Source organism: Bufo gargarizans, chromosome 2 (assembly GCF_014858855.1).
Source record: "Bufo gargarizans isolate SCDJY-AF-19 chromosome 2, ASM1485885v1, whole genome shotgun sequence".
Lineage (NCBI taxonomy): Eukaryota > Metazoa > Chordata > Amphibia > Anura > Bufonidae > Bufo > Bufo gargarizans.
Genome location: NC_058081.1, coordinates 105,691,244 through 105,714,036, shown reverse-complemented (window position 1 = coordinate 105,714,036; position 22,793 = coordinate 105,691,244). Strand labels below are relative to the sequence as shown.

The window sequence follows — 22,793 nt, the reverse complement described above, 5'->3', positions numbered from 1 at the left end:
TGCCCAGAGAGCACTGCAGGATCTCAGTGTGCACCCTCAACACACACAGTCCCCCCCTTTCCGCCCACACTCCCACAAGACAGACCCAAGTCACATTACTCTGTGGTTCACCGACAACCGCCTGGTCATGTGTTACTTGTATTCCCAGGTCGTCTTTTCCCCCCTCTTTCTATTAATAATAGTTGGTTTTTTTTTGTATAGAGATGTTTTGCATTAGTTGCACTTATTTAAAGGGACAACAGCACAAAAAATATGCAGTTCGTGAACTTGTCATAACGTTAAAAATATCAATGGTTTTAGATGGAAACCAATCGGTAAAGCAAAACAAATCTGTTAGTACTTTAATGCTTACTATCTCACATAACTAACATAAAGGGGTTGTCTCACTTCAGCAAATGGCAAAGTTAATACAAGGCACTTTCTAATGTATAGTGATTTCCCATATTGTCTCCTTTGCTAGCTTGATTTATTTTTCCATCACATTATACACTGCTAGTTTCCATGGTTATGACCACCCTGCAATCCAGCAGCGGTGGTCGTGCTTGCACACTATAGGAAAAAAACGTGGCCTATGTGCACTCCCACAGTCCCGGCCACCAAAGAGGCCAGCGCCTTTTCCCATAGTGTGCAAGCACGACCACCAATGCTGGATTGTAGGGTGGTCGTAACCATGGAAACGAGCAGTGTATAAGGTGATGTAAAAATTATTCCAGCCAGCATAGGAGTCAATATGGACAATCACAATACATTAGTAAATGCCTTGTGTTAATATTGTCTACATGATAAATGCCATTTGCTGAAGTGAAACAACCCTTTTAATCATATGTACCGTATATGTACACTGTGTATACAGTATATATAGAGTCAGAATAGATTATTAGCAGGTCTATCATACGTGCTGATTACCTGAATAGCATCCATTACAGGCTGGAGTGATTTACAGCAAGCCTTTATAGAGCAGGGCAGTAGCACAGACATGAAATTCCTCACTGGCGTCAGTATACAGACAGAATTTATGGCAGCCTGTATTCTGTGAATGGAATGAGGTGCTACAGTGCTTGCAATTCCTTGTGACAGTCTCTCTGCTTCTTCTGTCATAAATGGGGGACAGCGTTATCCCAGCCCATGTCCTTCTTTATCACACCAATGGCTCCTAATCGTAAAGGCTGCAGTTAGGTGCTAATCACGTGTCAGAGAATTACTGATGCTACCAGTCTCCATTATTAGAGTGGGTGTTTGGACTATGGGGGCATTTATTTCCTTGCTATTTATTTCAGGTAGAGGAGTACGTCTGTACTACATTGGAGGTGAAGTGTTTGCTGAATGCCTCAGTGACAGTGCAATATTTGTACAATCTCCAAATTGTAACCAACGCTATGGCTGGCACCCTGCTACTGTATGCAAGATACCTCCAGGTAATAGAGCACTGCTTCCTATAGTGAAATGCTTTCTAGCCCAGCACCCAATGTAACGCTGACTTATCAGGATTTTACCAAACCACAGTAAGCTGTGTAGAAACAGTCATTTTTATGAATGTGAACATCTGTTCATCTGCGGCTGTTGGTAGCGACATTACCATCAGGAAATGTGGGCATCAGTTGCTTAAAGTGTACCTGACCTATCAACAATCTCTGCATTAATCCATAGTTTGTGTTAGTGTGTGTACGTGAGGAATATCAGTATTTCTAGCTACTTTATGACTTGTATTTGGCAGTGGATCCCTGTACATAGTGAATGTCAAGTGTGTCAGAGTTGGTGGGTGTAGACAAGCTGCAATGTACTGCACACAGAAAGTGGAAGATAATCTGCTTCCTAATCTTCTCTTATGCACTGAGAAGCAGCCCCAAGGTCATGGAGGACAATACAGAGAATTACTGACCTGTATGCTTGTGAATTTGGCACTTGTGCTGCGATATAAACTTTCTATGTAGCGGTCAGTCTCTTTTATGGTTTCTCCTTGAGTCCCTTCTCAGTCCTCCATCCTTACCTCTCCATAGACTTGTATTGACATGTGTAATACGACCATCTCCATAGGGATTCAGAGCATATTTCAAACAGAAAAGCAATTCGAAAAAGGGTCAGGGGGAGAGAGATAAACAGCTGATTACAAAACTAGACATTTCTCTCTGAAAAAATATTACAAAGTTTCTTGTGGTTGCTTGTACTATTGATTTATGTAACATTTTCTGAAAAGTTAGCGACCATTTCATTATAGGAATCTTAAAGTGTTACTACCATTTCAGTTTATTAATAGGACAGCGTAGGTACAGGGATGTTATACGTTTTTATATTATACTTTATTAGGGAAAACCGGGTGTAAAGAGTTGTTCTAGTGAACCTGTAACAGCGTTACTAAGGAGAGTCTGTCTTCAGTTCTACTGAGCGCTGAAGACACCTGTGTGTAACAAGTCAGATAGGCAGGGTGATGGGCAGTGATAATTAGGCCATATGTACATAGTCAGGGACCAGGATAGTGACGAGAGGCGGACTAGAAGCCTCTGTATGTTACACACAGCTGACTTCTGCGCTCAGTAGAACTGAGCGCAGACATGGTGATTCACATATTCACCTAAAATTACAGTATAATACAGGTGGATGGGGTTTTGAAAATTCAGTGTGCAGATTGCAAAATATGGGCACTAGCCATTTGCACGCCACATTGAGTTGTGGACCCATTGACTTCAATGGGTCCATGATCCACAAGATGCGGCTGAAAATAGGTCCTCCTTGTGCTCCTCGTGCTCTGCGCTGCAGAGGATAGGACATGTCCTGTCTTCAGCCACATTTTGCAGATCTTGGAAGTCAATCAGTCTGCACCACAATGCAGTGTGCACACGGCCGGATTTTTGTTGAGATCTCTGATGGAAACATTCAGCCTTATGTGGTTATTAACCTTAGGAAAGATACTTGGGGTGGATATATCATTAAGGTATGCCAGTTTTTGTGCATGCCAAAGTCGCAAATGTTGTTGCAAGTGTCGTTTTGCGCCAAAATGACACTTTTACAAAATGTGGAAGTAAAAGGGAGGGCCAGCCTGTGCACCTGAGATACATGCCAGCTCCCTGCTGTGTTAGATTCATTTTCTAGCAGATGGAGCTCCTGAAGATGTGCCATAGTTATTACCTCTTCATACCTCCGGCACTTGTACACCAGCAGGGCTTGTTGTGTAGGTCCGAATGCACACGGCTGTGGAACACGTATGTGAGCGGTCAGTGGTATCCCGGCCTGGCATCCTGTCAGCAGGAGCGCACGGTGTCATTGGTTGCTATGACGCCGTGCACTTCATGCCGCCGCTGCACTACAGTAATACACTCGTATAGATATAAGAGTGTATTACTGTAGTGCAGCGGCAGCATGAAGTGCACGGCGTCATAGCAACCAATGACACCGTGCGCTCCTGCTGACAGGATGCCAGGCCGGGATACCACGGACCGCTCACGTCCGTATTCCATGGCAGTGTGCATTTGGCCTAAGAAGCACCAGTCTTAATACAGTTCTCCCCCTTAGATTATGATTTAAAGGTTTCCTTTTTCTTTTGTAACAGTGGGGCATGGTCCTCACTACTTTTTGTGGTTATTTTTCATGCTACCACTAGAATCGCAAAGGCTTGCCTCAGCTTATGCAGCTCTGTGCCTACCAAATGTCTGCTATTGACTATGCTTTTTAATACAGTAGAGGTAGCTATACCAGCCAAATGTTTGTCAAAAATATATGTCTGGCTAATGAAAGTTTACGGGCACGTTAGATGTATTTTTCGATGTATAGGCTCCAACTTGCACCCCAGATATGGCGGGAAGCTAGTCTTAGCAAGGCCCACAGTTGCATGTATTAAATTAAAATAAATCGTAGATTTGAAAATAACTATATATTTTTCCCTTTTGTCCCAGGATGCAATTTGAAGATCTTTAATAACCAGGAGTTTGCAGCTTTACTAGCCCAGTCGGTGAACCAAGGATTCGAGGCTGTGTATCAGCTCACCAGGATGTGTACTATACGGATGAGCTTTGTCAAGGGCTGGGGAGCTGAGTACAGGTTAGTAAAATCGACTAGCAGGTTATAATAACTGGCGGCTAGTTCTTTTCAGATCCTATACATGTAGTACATATACTGTATGCATACATGTATAAGGGCTCATGCATACAGCCGTGCCCGTATGGCGGACCACAAATAGCAGACGGGCACCGGCTGTGTGCACCCCCGCATCACGGATGCGGACTCATTCACTTAAATGGGTCCGCAATCAGGAAGGTCCGGTGTGGAACAGAGGCATGGAATTCCACAGAAGGACTACAGAGTGCTTCCGAGAACCGCTGAGTTTCTCTCCGTGCCTCTGCACCGCAAAAAAATAGAAGATGTTAGTTTTTGTTTTGTTTTTTAAGGTGCGGAAGGATCACAGACCTGTTACGGATACTTTCACGCTAGCGTTTTTGCTGGATCCGGCAAGGTCCAGCAAAAACTCTTCCGTTACTGATAATACAACCATCTGCATCCGTTATGAATGGATCCGGTTGTATTATCTTTAACATTGCCAAGACGGATCCGTCAATAACTCCATTGAAAGTCAATGGAGGACGGATCCGTTTTTTATTGTGGCAGAGAAAACTGATCCGTCCCCATTGACTTGCATTTGGGGTCATGCTGGATCCGTCTTGCTCCGCATCCCAGGATGGAAAAAAAACTACAACATGTTGCGGTTTGCTCTCCGGTCTGGGAACACAACCAAACGGAACGGAATGCATTTTGGAGCATTCCGTTCTGTTCACTTCAGTTTTGTCCCTATTGACAATGAATGGGGACAAAACGGAAGCGTTTTTTTTTCCGGTAGTGAGACCCTATGACGGATCTCAATACCGGAAAACTTAAACGCTAGTGTGAAAGTAGCCTAAAGTTCAAGGTAAAGGAAGTTTCCAGTCTCAGAGGGGGCAACATTCTATTTCTAGGATCTCCTAAATGGATTTAGTTGTGGTCGTACCGAGTTCAGCCCCAACATCCGGGGAGGTGACAACAGTGTGACAAATGTCATTATTTGGAGGGTGTAGCACACACTGCCTGCCAGAGTGTAACATTCTGCTTTGTGGGAGCAGCAGACACTCGAGAGCACATCTTCCCTTTGCCTGCTGACTTCCAGATGTTCAGTGACCATTTATGCAGTTAACTCTTTCCTGCTGGGAGGGCACATGATATACTACGGCAAAATCAGTACAGCGATTGTAAAGCTGCCTAGTGTCGAATGGGTTAAATCTCATCTTCCACACTTGACAGCCAGTTCCAGCCCTGGCCCAGAGCCAGAAGAACTAATGGAACCCAGATGTGCCTCTGTTTGGCAGCCTCATTACAGATCCTGAGGTTTCTTGCTCACATTTCACTTAACGTCTTCCTTTAGTAACCAATTCATTACCAAACCTTCTGTGCAGATGACTTGACTAACCTCAGAACTAGCAGCTAACTGCAGAGTTCAGTTATATGAAATAATTAGGTGTTACTGGCCGTGCAAGTTTGTGTAAAGTGAAAAAATACAGTTTTAGGGCCCCCTCACGCACATTTTTTTTTTACATGCATTGTGGTGGCATTTTTTTTATTTATTTTGTGCTGGCAGGTTTTTTTCTGACAGTTTTGGGAAGTTCCATAGAGAGACATACGGAGAAGACAATTACATATGTAGTGCATGCTACTGAAAATTCTACTCACCCCGAAAATGCTACAAAAAAACAAAAAAAAAAACAGAACGATGTGTACACAACTATAGAGTAGTTTAACATCTGACTACAGATGTGGGGTGGGGGGGGTCACAAAAAAGATGCCATGAAAACTGCTACTTGAAACGCATGAAAACGTTTTCCTTCGCTGTCAGTCCCATTGGTTCCAGCTCCTATTTCTCAGAGGCCCTTTTGAAAGTAGAAGCAGTCAGGAAGTGCTGGGGATCGGAGCGATCATTGGCTAATTGATCTCCAGTCTGTATACTGTCACGCCCCACACATACTCATGACCATTTACTGGTAGTCACTGTGTTTTTTTTTGTTTTTTTTGTTTGGCTCCAATGATGCTAAAAAGTTAGGTTCATTAGAGCAACCATTTTTTCTTGTCCTAATGAAACCTGAAAGGAAAAATGCAGATGGTGAACCCCTGCATGGGGGTTGTTGTCCGTTGTGATGGGGACACATGGGTCTGTAAAGGGTCTAGATAGAAAATTGGAAATTTTTAATCAAAATTACTTGCATAGTTGTTTCATCTTTGTTTTTACCAACCTACCCTTTAGGGCTAATGCATACGACCGTATGTATTTTGCAGTCCGCAAAAAGCGGATCCACAAAAAATACGGATGACATCCGTGTGCATTCCATATTTTGCGGAACGGAACAGCTGGCCCCTAATAGAACAGTCCTATCCTTGTCCGTAATGCAGACAATAATAGGACATGTTCTATTTTTTTTTGTGGAACGGACATACAGAAACGGAATGCATACGGAGTAACTTTGTTTTTTTGTTTTGTTTTGTTTTTGTTTTTTTGCGGACCCATCAAAATAAATGGTTCCGCATACAGTCTGCCCCCCCCAAAAAATGGAACGAACATGGAAAGAAATTACGTTCGTGTGCATGAGCCCTTAGGAAAAAAGGTATCTAGAGCCATTTATTCTGAATAAGAACGGTTTACAAGGTATATCTTGAGGGCTCCTTAAGGCATACATCTCCACAGATACACAACGTTTCGTGTTTTGGAGGTGTATGTTCACTTTTCAGGAATATCTGACTGCACCGTCTTTGACCAAAATAAAGTAGCCTCATAGTCTGATCTCTGCATGACAGCACACCATGATATGTCTAAGCAAATGGACTTTTTTTTTTTTTCCCAGATGCTGTTACTTCTAGAATTACTTCTCACTTGTATTTCTGTCTTTGCAGGCGCCAGACTGTGACTAGCACACCCTGCTGGATCGAGCTACACCTCAACGGCCCCTTACAGTGGTTGGATAAGGTTCTTACTCAGATGGGTTCTCCAAGCATTCGATGCTCTAGTGTCTCATAGAGCAGTATGTCCAGGTCACAAAACTCAAGGACCTTTAAAGTACCAGTACTACAGTCCACATGAGCAGGAGCTCAACAGCACAAAGGCAAACCAATGTGGAACTATTTCTTGTCTTCTCATTCACCAGGAACCATTACCCCTTGCAGCTGGTATGTCACCGGCTTCTCAGTCCTCAGCATTACATTGGAAATAAAACATTCAGCTGCTTTTCCTGCCATTGCGGCAGGGATCCCAACGACGTTCAGTATATTGAGAAGACTGCAATATGAAACTTTTACACAGACTTGACGTAGTTTATGATTCGGAACGTCACTGAAACTCAGTGGAAAGACTAAGTACAGGTTTTGTGATACAGGGTACAGATTTTACTACATCTCTCTCACAGGACCTATCAAGTATTAGGTCTTCTCTTCCACCTCCTCCAATAGGTGTGGTGTGCCTTTAAAGTCTCCCATGCATCTCTGCTGCAGGGGTGGCCTGTCACCTTCATAACTTTGGTCCGTTTTAGTCTTGTTTTATAGGGTAAGGCGATTCTGTTCAGTCTGTTGGAACAGATGTGTATCCTAAACGTGGGACAGGCTTTCAGACTGGACCATTGCATCACACAGCAGCATTACTTGCATCGAGTCTCGTAGTCAGGTCCTGATTTGGAAAGCCGGTCTTAACGTCCCGAGAACTTTCTTAAGAAAATGACAACTGGAGGAGTACATTTCTGTCTGAAGTGCTCACCGCCTGAGTGTGAAGCCTGCTGTTCTACACGTACATCTCACTAATAAATCCAGCTTGGGATGGGGTGGCACCATGATTGCCACACAGGCCACAACTGGGTGGGAACCATTCCAGCTCATCTGGATAGCACTTTGCTTAACATGTTTAATCCTTCGTTCTCTGCCTGGTTGGTAAACGTTTCCTTACCTGCACAGTTAGGGATCTGGTTCATTCCCTAAGGCTCATTTTTTTGAGTGTAGGCCCCAGCGGTTTTCCAGCTGGAATCATGTATCTCTACAAAAGCAGCAAGCTGCTCATTCGTGGTGCGCTCTCAGTTCTCTATAGGTTGGCCCTTTTTAGATCTCAGATCAACTTTTAATGTTTCTTATTCTTGGTATATATGAGATAAAATGAAGTTCTAGCACCTGGCCTGTAGTATTATTTATGGAGGATATTGGTGACGCACACACATCCTCCATACAACTGCAGGTGTAAATGTCTTCTAGTACTTTTCTCCAGAACCAGTTAGGAACGACCTGCTCTGTGTTCCTCACACTCCCTCTACTATGTGTAGTCAAGGTCGGATGGCATCCCATGAATTTGTAGCATGTTTGTGGGGATCCTATCCCCCATCTGTTTGTAGAATGAAAGAACAGGGCCTGCCTACTACCTGCAAATGACTTGTCTCCTGGAACGTCTCATTTTATTTGTATAAAATTCAGCCTGTTTTTCTATTATTCTGCCTGATATTTGGTTACTTTCTGCTTGTGTTATGTACTTCTGAATTATATTGGAGCTGCACCCATCATATATGTCATCGGATTAGATTTCAGATTTTGATTAGCTAGGGCTTATCGCCTCGACCAATCAGAACAGCGGATAAGGGAAATAATAATTATATTAGTGGTATTATTCAGAACAAGTCCATTACTTTTAATCTCTCCCCCCCACTTTCAATGCTTGTGTAAAGTTCTGATTGTGAATGTAAATAAACCCTTTACATATATCTTCCTGTAATAGTTACAAAATGTGTAAAATATGACAGTGTTGACAGCGTGTGAATGAATTCATTTGATGGGTCTCCACCTGCAGACACTGAAGCACCACTGTAAGAAACCCAAGGTACAGTACTTGCACTATCCCAGGGGACGATGAACCTTTTAGAGACTGAGTGCCCAAACTGCTACCCAAAACCCACTTATTTATCGCAAAGTCCATGTACTTTATTATTTAGCTATAATAGCCTGCCTACATTCAGTGCTCTGCCTGTGCAGAGATGAATGGCAGGAATAGTCTAAGGCATGGATGTCAAACTCATGGCCCTCCAGATGTTGCAAAACTACAACTCCCATCATTCCCTGATAGCTGTAGTATGCCCAGGCATGATGGGAGTTGTAGTTTTGCAATAGCTGGAGGGCCACGAGTTTGACATCCCTGGAAGGCATATTGGTACATCATAGACTTTTTCCAGGGTGCGGGTACCCACAGAGGCATCCGAGTGCCGCCTCTGGCACCCGTGCCATAGGTTCGCCACCACTGCCATATACCCTACAGGAAAATTTCCTGGTGGACCAATGCCAAGGGGGCCACCGAAGACCTCCTCACGGCTGCCGGCTGGGTACATAATGATCTGAATGTTAATTAATGTAAGAGCATCGGGTACTTACGTTTACCAAAAAAGGGGGGGGGCCTAATCTGGGTAAAGGTATTTGTATACACATATATATTAATGCCAAGAATAGACTAGACCTATCTTGACCCAGGTATAAAGTGTGTATTAAAACTTCACTTTTAATTCAACATAATGATGTGCACATCTCCCTCACCTTGGCAGCAACTAAGTCGTCAACTCTTAGTCAAAGTGTTTTAATTGTTTGTTTGTTATGGCTCACAGCCGTTTTATCATTATGTTGAATTAAAAGTATCAGGTACTTATACACCTGGCTGGCCGCTGCATCACTGTTCTCAGGACAATAATATGCTTGAATACTGTAGCAAGGGCAGTGGTATTTGGTGTTACACTACAGTATTGTTGCCCCACCTTCTGTCAGTTTGGACCTGCCAATAACATCGGGCCAGTTTAAGTTCCCAGTCGACCTCTGCCTATGGTCTTCAGCATAAATTCCCATGTGTGGTTGGGCTGTGTACAGAGCTGTGCCATTCCAGTGCCCGGCTTTTACAGCTGATTGGGAGGAGCAGGAGTCATAGCCCTACTGATCTGACATTAATATAGAGTCCATACTGTACCTCCTTATACTTCTGTTTCATATGGAGGTTTCCCATCGCTGGGTTTTGTTCTATATCTTATTACAGAAATACTCCTGTAAACGTGGAGAATACATACAGAAGCATACAACGTGTAGTGGTATTTTCCTAGTGCTCTGGTTTTGGCTTTTTTTTTTAAGATGTTTTCCCATAGACTTCTCTTTAGGGAGGGGGAAAAAGCTGTAGCTAGAAAATTGCCAACATTAACAATTTTGCAAGAATAAAGAGGGACACAAGTGTAGGGCAAATTCATTGTGTAAAAAAACAAAACGCACATGCACTTTTATATTATGTCATCCTGCATTCAACAGCTAAACAACGTTATGTGATAATATCTGTTTTCATCTATTGTATTATGCATTTTCCCAGTTTTTGTTTTTTCCTTCCCCCTTTCCAATAACCATAACGTTTTTACTATTCCGTTCACATAACCATATGAAGGCTTAGTATTTTTTTTTTTGTTTGTTTTTTTGCGGGGGGGGGGGGGGGGGGGGAGAGAGATGAGTTTTATGTTTTAGTGCCCCCATTTACTTTTCCATATCTCGTATAAAAAAATGGAAAAAATGTTTGTGGGGTGAAACTTTTTTATTTTTATGGCTTTCATTGTGCGCTAAAAATGAAAATAACCTTATTCTACTGGTCAGTATGAGTACAGCAATATCACATTTATTTTTAGGGTACTTTCACACTAGCGTTTAAGTTTTCCGGTATTGAGATCAGTCATAGGGGCTCAATACTGTAAAAAAAAAAACGCTTCCGTTTTGTCCCCAATCATTGTCAATTAGGACAAAACTGAGTGCACCAAAATGCATTCCATTCCATTTGGTTGCATTCCCATACCGCAGCAAGCTGCGGTTTTCTTTGTCATGGGTTGCGGAGCAAGACTGATCCGGCATTACCCCCAATGCAAGTCAATGGGGACGGATTAGTTTTCTCTACCCCAATAGAAAACTGATCCGTTCCCCATTGACTTTCAATGGAGTTCATGACGGATCCGTCTTGGCTATGTTAAAGATAATACAACCAGATCCGTTCAAACGGATGCAGATGGTTGTATTATCAGTAACGGAAGCGTTTTTGCTGGACCCTGCCACATCCAGCAAAAACACTAGTATGAAAGTAGCCTTAGGCTACTTTCACACTTGCGTTCGGGGTTCCGTTTGAAGGCTCCGTTCAGAATGCATCAGTTTGGCTCAGTTTCGCCTCCATTCTGCTCAGGAGGCGAACGGATCCATCCTGACTTACAACGTAAGTTAATGGGGACGGATCCGTTGACACAATATGGTGCAATTTCAAACGGATCCGTCCCCCATTGACTTTCAATGCAAAGTCAGGACGGATCTGTCTGACTAACAATTAGACTTAGATTTTTTTTTCAGAAATATAATGCAGACGGATCCGTTCTGAACGGATACCATTGTTTGCATTATTGGTGCGGATCCGTCTGTGCAGATACCAGACGGATCCGCACCGAACGCAAGTGTGAAAGTAGCCCAAGTTTGAGTTTTACTACTTTAAAAACAATATATAAAACCTTTTAAAAATTCTTTGCATAGCCATATTCTGATACCCATAACTTTTTAAAATTTCCATCTACAGAGCTGTCTTAGGGCTTTTTTGCTGTACAAGCTGTAGTTTTTAATAGTACCATTTTATGGTGCATACAACTTTTCTGATCACTTTTTAAATAAATAGTGTAGACAGCAATGGTATACCATTGCAATCTATGGGTTGCCTGCTGGCTTCCTATTAAGCAGGGCTTAAAGGGCATCTGTCAGCAGATTTGTACCTATGAAACTGGCTGACCTGTTACGTGTGCTTGGCTGCTGAAGGCATCTGTGTTGGTTCATATCTGTTCGCATTGCTGAAAAAAGTAAAAAAAAAAAAAAAAAGCCTCTATGCGCAATGGGGGCGTTTCCATTACATCTAGAGGCTCTATGCTGTCTTTGCAACTGCTGCCAGTGACAACTTTGACAGGGCCAGGCATGCTAAAGCAGAGAGAGTGTGGGAGCTGCAGAGAATGTGGAGCCTCTAGGAGTAATGGCAACACCCCCGTTGCAAGAGGCTCGTTTGCATATATTAAAACATTTTCTCAGCATGTGAGCACACATCTGTGTTTGTCCCCTGTTCATGCCACGTGCACATGCAACAGGTCAGCCAGTTTCAATACAAATCTGCTGAAATATGGCCTTTAAACAGACAGTTTGCTATGGCAGGCCTGGGAGCCTTCCACAAAGCTACAGGCTGCCATAGTGACCAACTGGAACCATGCGATTTTCACTGTGGGGGTCTGACTGGATGAGCTCTTTTTCTAACTACCCAGTCACTATTGACTGCAGCATCAAAGGGGTTAAATGACAGAGATTGGGCTGGTGGATTATATTGTGAAATTATAATATTTTATAACACAGAATCACTACAAATTCTGCAGTGTAAAATCCACCCCATGTAACAGTAACTTTAAAAAATGGTTATTAAAATAAAAACTCATAATAAGGAAAATGCTTGCCAATTATAACTCCATAACTTGAATCTGTTATCTATTACTCCAAAAATGAGCTATTGGAAAGAATGATATCACCACTGTGTATTTCATTAGTAAATCCACAGAGATCAGCACACATTATTTACGAGCGTGTCTCCCCCTCACCCCTACCAGCTCGGAGCCATTAATGTCCGATAATCCTTTATTGGGGAAGGATCCCGGGATTTTCCACAATCGGAATCCCAATTTGGGGTCTTGTTTTATTTTAAAGTGTTACTCATTGTATGATGTCACTGGAAACAAGAACATTTGAGGATGATGAAGACAGCTTCCAGCTTGAAGTGCCTCAGTCTTCTCCTGGCATGTGTATTTACCAGGTCTGAATTCAACACTTTTATTACTTGGAAGTGAAACATGGAAAAAATTAAATATCAAGAACTAAAGGGTAAACTACAAGTGAGGTTTGTTGAATACTAAAGAGTCGTGATCACACAAGACTCTCTTCAATGAATGACTAACACAACAAAATGTCTACCACAAAAACCATGAAAAGAAAGAAGAAAATTAGAAAACATAAGATGTAGGGATGAGCGAATCGACTTCGGATGAAACATCCAAAGTCGATTCGCATAATACTCATTTTGAATACTGTACTGATGAGACTTCACATAATAACTTCACAAATCAGTTTCTATTGTGAAAAAATTGGCTGATCCATGGATGGCACAGTTAAGGGGTGGGGGTCTGTGGATGGCACTGTTATGGGGGGGGGGGGGTCTGTGGATGGCACATATATAACAGTGCCATCCACAGATCCCCCCCATGACGGTGTCCGTCATCCACAGATCCCCCCCATGACGGTGTCCGTCATCCACAGATCCCCCCCATGACAGTGTCCGTCATCCACAGATCCCCCCCATGACAGTGTCCGTCATCCACAGATCCCCCCCATGACAGTGTCCGTCATCCACAGATCCCCCCCATGACAGTGTCCGTCATCCACAGATCCCCCCCATGACAGTGTCCGTCATCCACAGATCCCCCCCATGACAGTGTCCGTCATCCACAGATCCCCCCCATGACAGTGTCCGTCATCCACAGATCCCCCCCATGACAGTGTCCGTCATCCACAGATCCCCCCATGACAGTGTCCGTCATCCACAGATCCCCCCCATGACAGTGTCCGTCATCCACAGATCCCCCCCATGACAGTGTCCGTCATCCACAGATCCCCCCCATGACAGTGTCCGTCATCCACAGATCCCCCCCATGACAGTGTCCGTCATCCACAGATCCCCCCCATGACAGTGTCCGTCATCCACAGATCCCCCCCATGACAGTGTCCGTCATCCACAGATCCCCCCCATGACAGTGTCCGTCATCCACAGATCCCCCCCATGACAGTGTCCGTCATCCACAGATCCCCCCCATGACAGTGTCCGTCATCCACAGATCCCCCCCCATGACAGTGTCCGTCATCCACAGATCCCCCCCATGACAGTGTCCGTCATCCACAGATCCCCCCCATGACAGTGTCCGTCATCCACAGATCCCCCCCATGACAGTGTCCGTCATCCACAGATCCCCCCCATGACAGTGTCTGTCATCCACAGATCCCCCATAACAGTGTCCGTCATCCACAGACCACCATTAGTTCCAAACCCACCAAAAGCACACCTTTTGGTTTAAAATATTTTTTTTCTTATTTTCCTCCCCAAAAACCTAGGTGCGTATTATAGGGCGAAAAATACGGTAATAACTTCGGCTCATAGGAGCCAATCCATTCTAATACTGTACAGAGCGCTCCCTCCGTACAGTATTGAAACAAAGTATTATGCAAATTGACTTGTGCGATGTGAGATGTGTTTAACACCATCATCACTTTTCTGACATGACGGGTTCATGTGGCGGAGGTTACAGAAGTAGCGCAGTCGCAGTGAATGTGGAAGAAAAAGAAACATCTAAAGAAAAAAAAAGAAAAATCTAGTAGAAGTCTCTCCCAGGATTCAAACCTGGGATCTCTACATGCAAAACCAAGCATTTGCCACCAAGATATAGTATTACCACATAGAGAAGCATGTTTGTCCTATGCTTATAAGCGGACACATATTACTGGTGTCTTTCTAATCACATATTGTGCTTGTGAATAAAGCAGTAACATGTAGATTAGCTTTCTGGGCAGATGTCAGTGTGGTGAGGCTATAGTACATGGAGTATATGATATGTACATGCTATAGGACACAGCTCTGCCCTCAGCATGTGAATGTCTAGCCCTGTCAATCAAGAGGAGGGGGGAGTAGTGTATAGAGCACAGGGGGTGTTACAAGGCAGTGTTCAAATGATTTAGCCCCGCCTCCTGGTGCTCCAGTTGCTAATTTGCATATGAATATAAATGCTGATTTATCTGCAGCTGTTTAGCATACAGACAAAATAAAGGTATTGTTTTATTCAGCAAGATGAGCCCTACCAGCCAGTATGCCTGGTTTAATAGGGTTGATCCTGGGGACAGAGCCGCTTTAAGGATAACCGTTCTGACCTACACTGACCATTGCATGCCATGCAGCTTATATATCAAGCGTAGATTAACCAGATTGTAGCAGGGGTATAAAACTAGCAGTCGTGTATGGAGTAAGGGCTTAAGGGGTGGTTTCCTGCAGGGACATTTAGCACCTATCCACAGGTATAGAGACCCATGGTTCACTAGAATAGGGGTCCTGAGTCCCCCTGCCCCTAACAAAATGAGATGTTTGAATGGAGTGCGGTGGGCACAAATGCACACTACCACTCCGTTCAATGTCTGTGTTGCATAGATCAGCCGAGTAGTGCCGAATAGAAGCACTGTACAGTCGTGGCCAAAAGTTTTGAGAATGACACAAATATTAGTTTTCACAAAGTTTGCTGCTAAACTGCTTCTAGATCTTTGTTTCAGTTGTTTCTGTGATGTAGTGAAATATAATTACACGCACTTCATACGTTTCAAAGGCTTTTATCGACAATTACATGATATTTATGCAAAGAGTCAGTATTTGCAGTGTTGGGCCTTCTTTTTCAGGACCTCTGCAATTCGACTGGGCATGCTCTCAATCAACTTCTGGGCCAATTCCTGACTGATAGCAACCCATTATTTCATAATCACTTTTTGGAGTTTGTCAGAATTAGTGGGTTTTTGTTTGTCCACCCGCCTCTTGAGGATTGACCACAAGTTCTCAATGGGATTAAGATCTGGGGAGTTTCCAGGCCATGGACCCAAAATGTCAACGTTTTGGTCCCCGAGCCACTTAGTTATCACTTTTGCCTTATGGCACGGTGCTCCATCGTGCTGGAAAATGCATTGTTCTTCACCAAACTGTTGTTGGAAGAAGTTGCTGTTGGAGGGTGTTTTGGTACCATTCTTTATTCATGGCTGTTTTTTTGGGCAAAATTGTGAGTGAGCCCACTCCCTTGGATGAGAAGCAACCCCACACATGAAAGGTCTCAGGATGCTTTACTGTTGGCATGACACAGGACTGATGGTAGCGCTCACCTTTTCTTCTCCGGACAAGCCTTTTTCCTGATGCCCCAAACAATTGGAAAGAGGCTTCATCGGAGAATATGACTTTGCCCCAGTCCTCAGCAGTCCATTCACCATATTTTCTGCAGAAGATCAATCTGTCCCTGATGTTTTTTTTGGAGAGAAGTGGCTTCTTTGCTGCCCTCCTTGACACCAGGCCATCTTCCAAAAGTCTTCGCCTCACTGTGCGTGCAGATGCGCTCACACCTGTCTGCTGCCATTCCTAAGCAAGCTCTGCACTGGTGGCACTCCGATCCCGCAGCTGAATCCTCTTTAGGAGACGATCCTGGCACTTGCTGGACTTTCTTGGACGCCCTAAAGCCTTCTTAACAAGAATTTAACCTCTTTCCTTGAAGTTCTTGATGATCCTATAAATTGTTGATTGAGGTGCAATCTTAGTAGCCACAATATCCTTGCCTGTGAAGACATTTTTATGCAACACAATGATGGCTGCACGCATTTCTTTGCAGGTCACCATGGTTAACAATGGAAGAACAATGATTTCAAGCATCACCCTCCTAACAGGTCAAGTCTGCCATTTCAACCCAATCAGCTTGACATAATGATCTCCAGCCTTGTGCTCATCAACATTCTCACCTGAGTTAACAAGACGATTACTGAAATGATCTCAGCAGGTCCTTTAATGAAAGCAGTGGAAAGGTTTTTCTGGGATTAAGTTAATTTTCATGGCAAAGAAGGACTATGCAATTCATCTGATCACTCTTCATAACATTCTGGAGTATATGCAAATTGCTATTATAAAAACTTAAGCAGCAACTTTTCCAATATTTATGTAATTCTCAAAACATTTGGTCACGACTGTATATAAAACTACTTTTACAGTATGGTCTTTCCCCCAACACACCTCTGACCAGTTATATTAATGTTGGAATGAATACAAAATAGTTTATTAAGATTGGTTTCTTTCTAATAAATACACAATTGGGAACACAGATGAGATTAAGTACTAGAGCGAGATGAAATATTAGGTTCCTTGCTATGAAGGAAATATACAAATAGTGAGGAGAATTCCTCATGCCAAGGCCTGGCATCTCTGCAGTGTATACAACGCTTGTTCTGATCAGTTCTCTTCATCAGAAGAAATGCCTTCAATTTCATCACGATCCCCTCCAATAGCCATCCAGAACGCTTTGGCAACCTAAAAAAATAAATAAATCTAAATGCATGAGACACAGATAGTACTGCCTGAATTCTCATTCATTGTTAGCGGGTACCGCCAACAATGTGGACATTGGTAAATTTTAAACTGGCAAACAGAGCGGACCATCTGGTTGCCTGCACAATCATACAGTACTAAAAGTGACAAACTGGTCAGTTTATGGGTATGTTATATATTTTTTTTCCTCTTTTACAAAGCAGTCCACCAGGATCCAGGGATTAGAACTACGCAATTTACCTGTTCTGCATGAAGTTTCCGTTGTTCGTGTGGTAACGAGGCAGCTTTATCTAATGAGAAAAATAAAACGGTTTGGACATGAGATGTAGGATACCTGTTTCCCATAGAAAGCAATTAAGGATCAGATGTCATTTCTTACAGTGTGCGTACTCCATGCGGCCGAGCTATGGTAACCGTGGGTGGTGTACCGCTAATTTCCGTGGGGCCACAGCAGTGTGGTCCATTCATGCTTTCAACGGTGGCTACATCACATCATGTACAAGCAAATTTAGAAGGAACCAGTCACCATGAACAAGCAGTCTAATCTGCAGGCAGCATGTTTTACAGCCGGAGGTGCTGAGCAGACTGATATATAGTTTTGTAAGAAAAGATTCAGTATAACGTGTCAGGTTTTCATTTTAATTCCTGCTTATTTTGGGCTTCGGGTACTTTCACACTAGCGTTTTTCTTTTCCGGCATAGAGTTCCGTCCTAGAGGCTCTATACCGGAAAATAACTGATCAGTTTTATCCCCATGCATCCTGAATGGAGAGAAATCCGTTGTCTTCAGTTCAGTCTTTTTGACTTTTCAGGACGGATATAATACTGGGGTTTTATCTCCGGCCCAAAAAAAACTGAACACTCCGGCATTTTTTTCCCCATAAGAATGTATTAGTGCCAGATCCGCCATTCAAATTGCCGCATCGACGGATCCGGTATTCTGGTCTGCGCATGCGCAGACCTTTGAAATTGCAAAAAAAATATAACAATAAAATACCGGATCCGTTTTGCCTGATGACACCGGAAAAATGGATCCAGTATTGTAATGCATTTTTCTAAATGATCAGGCGTTTTTCAGACTGATCAGGATCATGATCGGTCTAAAAAATGCCTGATCAGTCAGAAAAAATGACAAGCATTTGCATATAGTTTGCCAGATCAGGCAGGCAGTTCAGGCAACGGAACTGCCTGCCGGAATCAAACAAACCACGCAAGTGTGAAAGTACCCAGAGCCCAGTGGGTGGTCCTATAAGTGTTTGACAGCTATATCTGTATGCACACTTATACAGAGAAGGCTGTCAATTAAAAAGTACTCCTAAAGCCAAAATGAGCAGCAATTAAAATTAGGAAAATACTAGTTAGGCCTCATGCACACGACCGTTGTTTCATTCCGTGTCCGTTGTTCAGTTTTTCGTGATTTTCTGCGGACCCATTGACTTTCAATGGGTCCGTTGAAAACTCGGCTAATGCACCGTTTGTCATCCGTGTCCGTGATTTCAGTCCTTAAAAAAAATATAACCTGTCCTATTTTTTTCATGGAAAACGGTTCGCAGACCCATTCAAGTCAATGGGTTCGTGAAAAAACGCGGAGGCACAGAAGATTGTCATCCGCGTACGTTTTTTTCCTATCATTTGCATGGCAAACTTGACTTAATTTTTTTTTACTTTCCTTCATGTCTGGAGATCCTCCAAAAATAAAGGAAGACACACGGAAACAAAAACGGACACTGATCACGGAACAACGGAACCCCTTTTTGCGGACCGCAAAAAAATACTGTTGTGTGCATGAGGCCTTATACTGAATATTTTCCCCACAAACCGCCCTGGCTATGTACAATGCTGGCAGCAAATTGCACTGCATGTTCAACCTGACAGGTTCCCTGTAACCCTTTCCCTGCCAAGGATGTTTGTCATACGTGCTGGCAGAGTGACATGTCCTTAATAATGATCGCTGGCATATGTCTGCAGCTTTCAATCCCGACCCGATTTCTAAGGGCTCTAGCATACAACATATTGCAAACCTTGAAATTGGTCCTGTTTTACAGCTGAGATTGTGAGTTTTAAAATAAGCACAGCCCAAGATATGCCAACAGAAAGCAGCCCTGCCACTCAAGAGTCGGCTGAGATGTCAGCCAGCCGAGGAGAAGAGGGAGGGCAGTGTTGACAGCCCGCATATGGAGAGACATAGCTTAGTTGTCTCCAGGGGGAGGATAGCATGGACTTCTGTGAACACTATAAGTCCCCCTTCCCCTATCAATCAGAGAACTTACCTGCTCTCTGTGACATGTGGGGGTCCCTTTTTTTCCCCCCAGAAAAGTAATGCAGTGACCCAGCGGATCACTGTTAAAGAGTTAAAATGTTGTGATTTATTGTTTATGCACACTTATGCTAAAGTATTCTCTTTTTAATTAAGTACTTTGAATCCCACATGGTTATGTATGTACAATATATAGTTTCCCAGGAGATAGTAACGCATTGGCTTGTAGAGTAGGGAGTGTCTAGAGGCAAGACGTTCATGTGTGAGCTCATGAGAAGTAGGCCTAACGAGAAGCCTGGTGCAGGTAATCTTCATCACTAAGACTGAAAGCCTCCAGAGATCAACTGAACCAAAAGGCTACGGCCTCATGCACACGACCGTTGTGTGCACCCGTGGCCGTTGTGCCGTTTTCCGTTTTTTTCTGCGGCTCCATTGACTTTCAATGGGGCCGTAGAAAACTCGGCTTGTGCACCGTTTTTACACCGCGCCCGTGACCCGTGTTTCGAGGCCGTGAAAAAAATATAACCTGTCCTATTTTTTTCACGGCCAACGGTTCACGGGCCCATTCAAGTCAATGGGTCCGTGAAAGAACACGGATGCACACAAGATTGGCATCCGTGTCCGTGATCCGTGGCCGTAGGTTGCTTTCATACAGACGGATCCGAAGATCCGTCTGCATAAAAGCTTTTTCTGATCTAAGTTTTCACTTCGTGAAAACTCATTTCCGACAGTATATTCTAACACAGAAGCGTTCCCATGGTGATGGGGACGCTTCTAGTTAGAATACACTGCAAACTTTGTACAAGACTGCCCCCTGCTGCCTGGCAGCACCCGATCTCTTACAGGGGGATATGATAGCACAATTAAGCCCTTCAGGTGCGGCACCTAAAGGGGTTAATTGTACTATCATATTCCCCTGTAAGAGATCAGGGCTGCCAGGCAGCAGGGGGCAGACCCCCCCCCTCCCCAGTTTGAATATCGTTGGTGGCACAGTGTGCCCCCACCATCGCCCCCCCCTCCCTCCCTCTATTGTATTAAATCGTTGGTGGCACAGTGTGCCAACCACCATCGCCCCCCCCCCCCTCCCTCTATAGCAGTAACATTGGTGGCAGTGTGCGGTCTCAACAGTAGAAGATTCATACTTACCTGGGAGCTGCGATGTCTGTGTCCGGCCGGGAGCTCCTCCTACTGGTAAGTGACAGTTCTTTAGCAATGCGCCGCACAGACCTTTCACTTACCAGTAGGAGGAGCTCCCGGCCGGACACAGACATCGCAGCAGCAAGCAGGTAAGTATGAATCTTCTACTGTTGAGACCGCACACTGCCACCAATGTTACTGCTATAGAGGGAGGGGGGGGGGGGCGATGGTGGTTGGCACACTGTGCCACCAACGATTTAATACAATAGAGGGAGGGAGGGGGGCCGATGGTGGTTGGCACACTGTGCCACCAACGATTTAATACAATAGAGGGAGGGAGGGGGGGGGGCCGATGGTGGTTGGCACACTGTGCCACCAACGATTTAATACAATAGAGGGAGGGGGGCCGATGGTGGTTGGCACACTGTGCCACCAACGATTTAATACAATAGAGTGAGGGAGGGGGGGGCGATGGTGGGGGCACACTGTGCCACCAACGATATTCAAACTGGGGAGGGGGGGGGTCTGCCCCCTGCTGCCTGGCAGCCCTGATCTCTTACAGGGGAATATGATAGTACAATTAACCCCTTTAGGTGCCGCACCTAAAGGGGTTAATTGTGCTATCATATCCCCCAGTAAGAGATCGGGTGCTGCCAGGCAGCAGGGGGCAGTCTTGTACAAAGTTTGTAGTGTATTCTAACCTGAAGCGTCCCCATCACCATGGGAACGCCTCTGTGTTAGAATATACTGTCGGATTTGAGGTTCATGAAGTAGCTCATATCCGACAGTATATTCTAACATAGAGGCGTTCCCATGGTGATGGGGACGCTTCAAGTTAAAATATACCATCGGATTGGAGAAAACTCCAATACGATGGTATAAAAGAACTCCAGACTTTACATTGAAAGTCAATGGGGACAGATCCGTTTGAAATGGCACCATATTGTGTCAACATCAAACGGATCCGTCCCCATTGACTTGCATTGTAATTCAGGACGGATCCGTTTGGCTCCGCACGGCCAGGCGGATACCAAAACGACTTTTTTTTTCATGTCCGTGGATCCTCCAAAAATCAAGGAAGACCCACGGACAAAAAAACGGTCACGGATCACGGACCCACGGACCCCGTTTTTGCGGGCCGTGAAAAAAAACTGTCGTGTGCATGAGGCCTACCCCTGAGAGAAAGAGCACAGGAACCAACTACGGCTGTGTTGGATACAGACAGTAAAGTACCGCTTGTTTATGGCTAAAGACTTTCCTGCATGTGGAAAGGGTTAATTTCCTCTGGCACTCACCACACGTTGAGCTGCATTGGTAATCTGGATCTAAGATCTCCCCATCCCACAGACTGGGAATTACAGAAAATGTTAATGAGATTCAGGGAGGATTTACTACCATCATTGCTGCTGCCTAGCCACAGTTATTTGGAAGAGCCTACTACTTAAAAGGGAACCTGTCACGTGGAACATAGTGTCTGAGCTGCAGGCAGCATGTTATAGAGCAGGAGGAGCTGAGCAGATATATAGTTTTATGGGAAAAGATTCAGTAAAACATGCAATTTATTATTTTAAATTCCTTCTCAATCTGTGCTTTGAAGTCCAGGAGGCGGTCCTATCAGTGATTGACAGCCTTCCCTCTGACTGTATACAGAGATAGCTGTCAACCACTAATAGCTCCGCCTCCTGGACTTCAAAGCCCAGAATGAGCAAGAATTTAAACCTGACAAGTTTTGTGGGAAAAGATTCAGTAAAACTATACATCAATCTGCTCAGCTCTTCCTGTTCTATAACCTGCTGCCTGCAGCTCAGACACCATGTTCAACATGACAGGTTCCCTTTAATATACTTCAGAACTGTGCCTATTACTGCTATATGTACTACAACTCTCATCATCAGTTCTGTAAAGAGAGACTTTATTTACTGTAACCAAATGGGCCTGGTCATTGACTCCATCACAATCCACCGTCTCTACTCCTTGTCCTCCTGCCTGGCCCCTTGCCAACTATCCACCTCAAGGGCACCCCATCTACCACCAGGCAGGAGACCCCAAAAGTCCAGGGTGTGCCCAGAGGGAAGATGGGGTGTGTCCTCCCTTCACAGCATGGGTCGGTGGGGGCGCCAAGGTGAGGACTGCCACTGTAACTACCACATCTATTGTTGCTACCACTACTACCATCCTCCACACTGCCTCT

General features: G+C 44.2%; 2 protein-coding genes across 3 annotated transcripts in view; one reads left to right on the top strand and one right to left on the bottom strand.

Annotated features, from left to right (window-relative positions):
* The window catches only part of SMAD3 (SMAD family member 3), a 102,504-nt gene extending 93,766 nt beyond the window's left edge, over window positions 1-8,738 (top strand). For both annotated transcript variants that reach the window (XM_044279373.1, XM_044279375.1), the window contains exons 7-9: window positions 1,278-1,415; window positions 3,888-4,032; window positions 6,901-8,738. In XM_044279373.1, the coding sequence (XP_044135308.1) occupies window positions 1,278-1,415; window positions 3,888-4,032; window positions 6,901-7,024 (407 nt within the window). In that variant the 3' untranslated portion in view covers window positions 7,025-8,738. The remainder of the gene's footprint in view (window positions 1-1,277; window positions 1,416-3,887; window positions 4,033-6,900) is intronic.
* Window positions 8,739-16,918: 8,180 nt separating this feature from the next.
* Window positions 16,919-22,793, bottom strand: part of AAGAB (alpha and gamma adaptin binding protein) — a 41,820-nt gene continuing 35,945 nt past the window's right edge. Inside the window, exons 9-10 of the mRNA XM_044279372.1 lie at window positions 17,450-17,499; window positions 16,919-17,191 (exon numbers count right to left, since the gene is read on the bottom strand). Of these exons, the coding sequence (XP_044135307.1) occupies window positions 17,114-17,191; window positions 17,450-17,499 (128 nt within the window). The 3' untranslated portion in view covers window positions 16,919-17,113. The remainder of the gene's footprint in view (window positions 17,192-17,449; window positions 17,500-22,793) is intronic.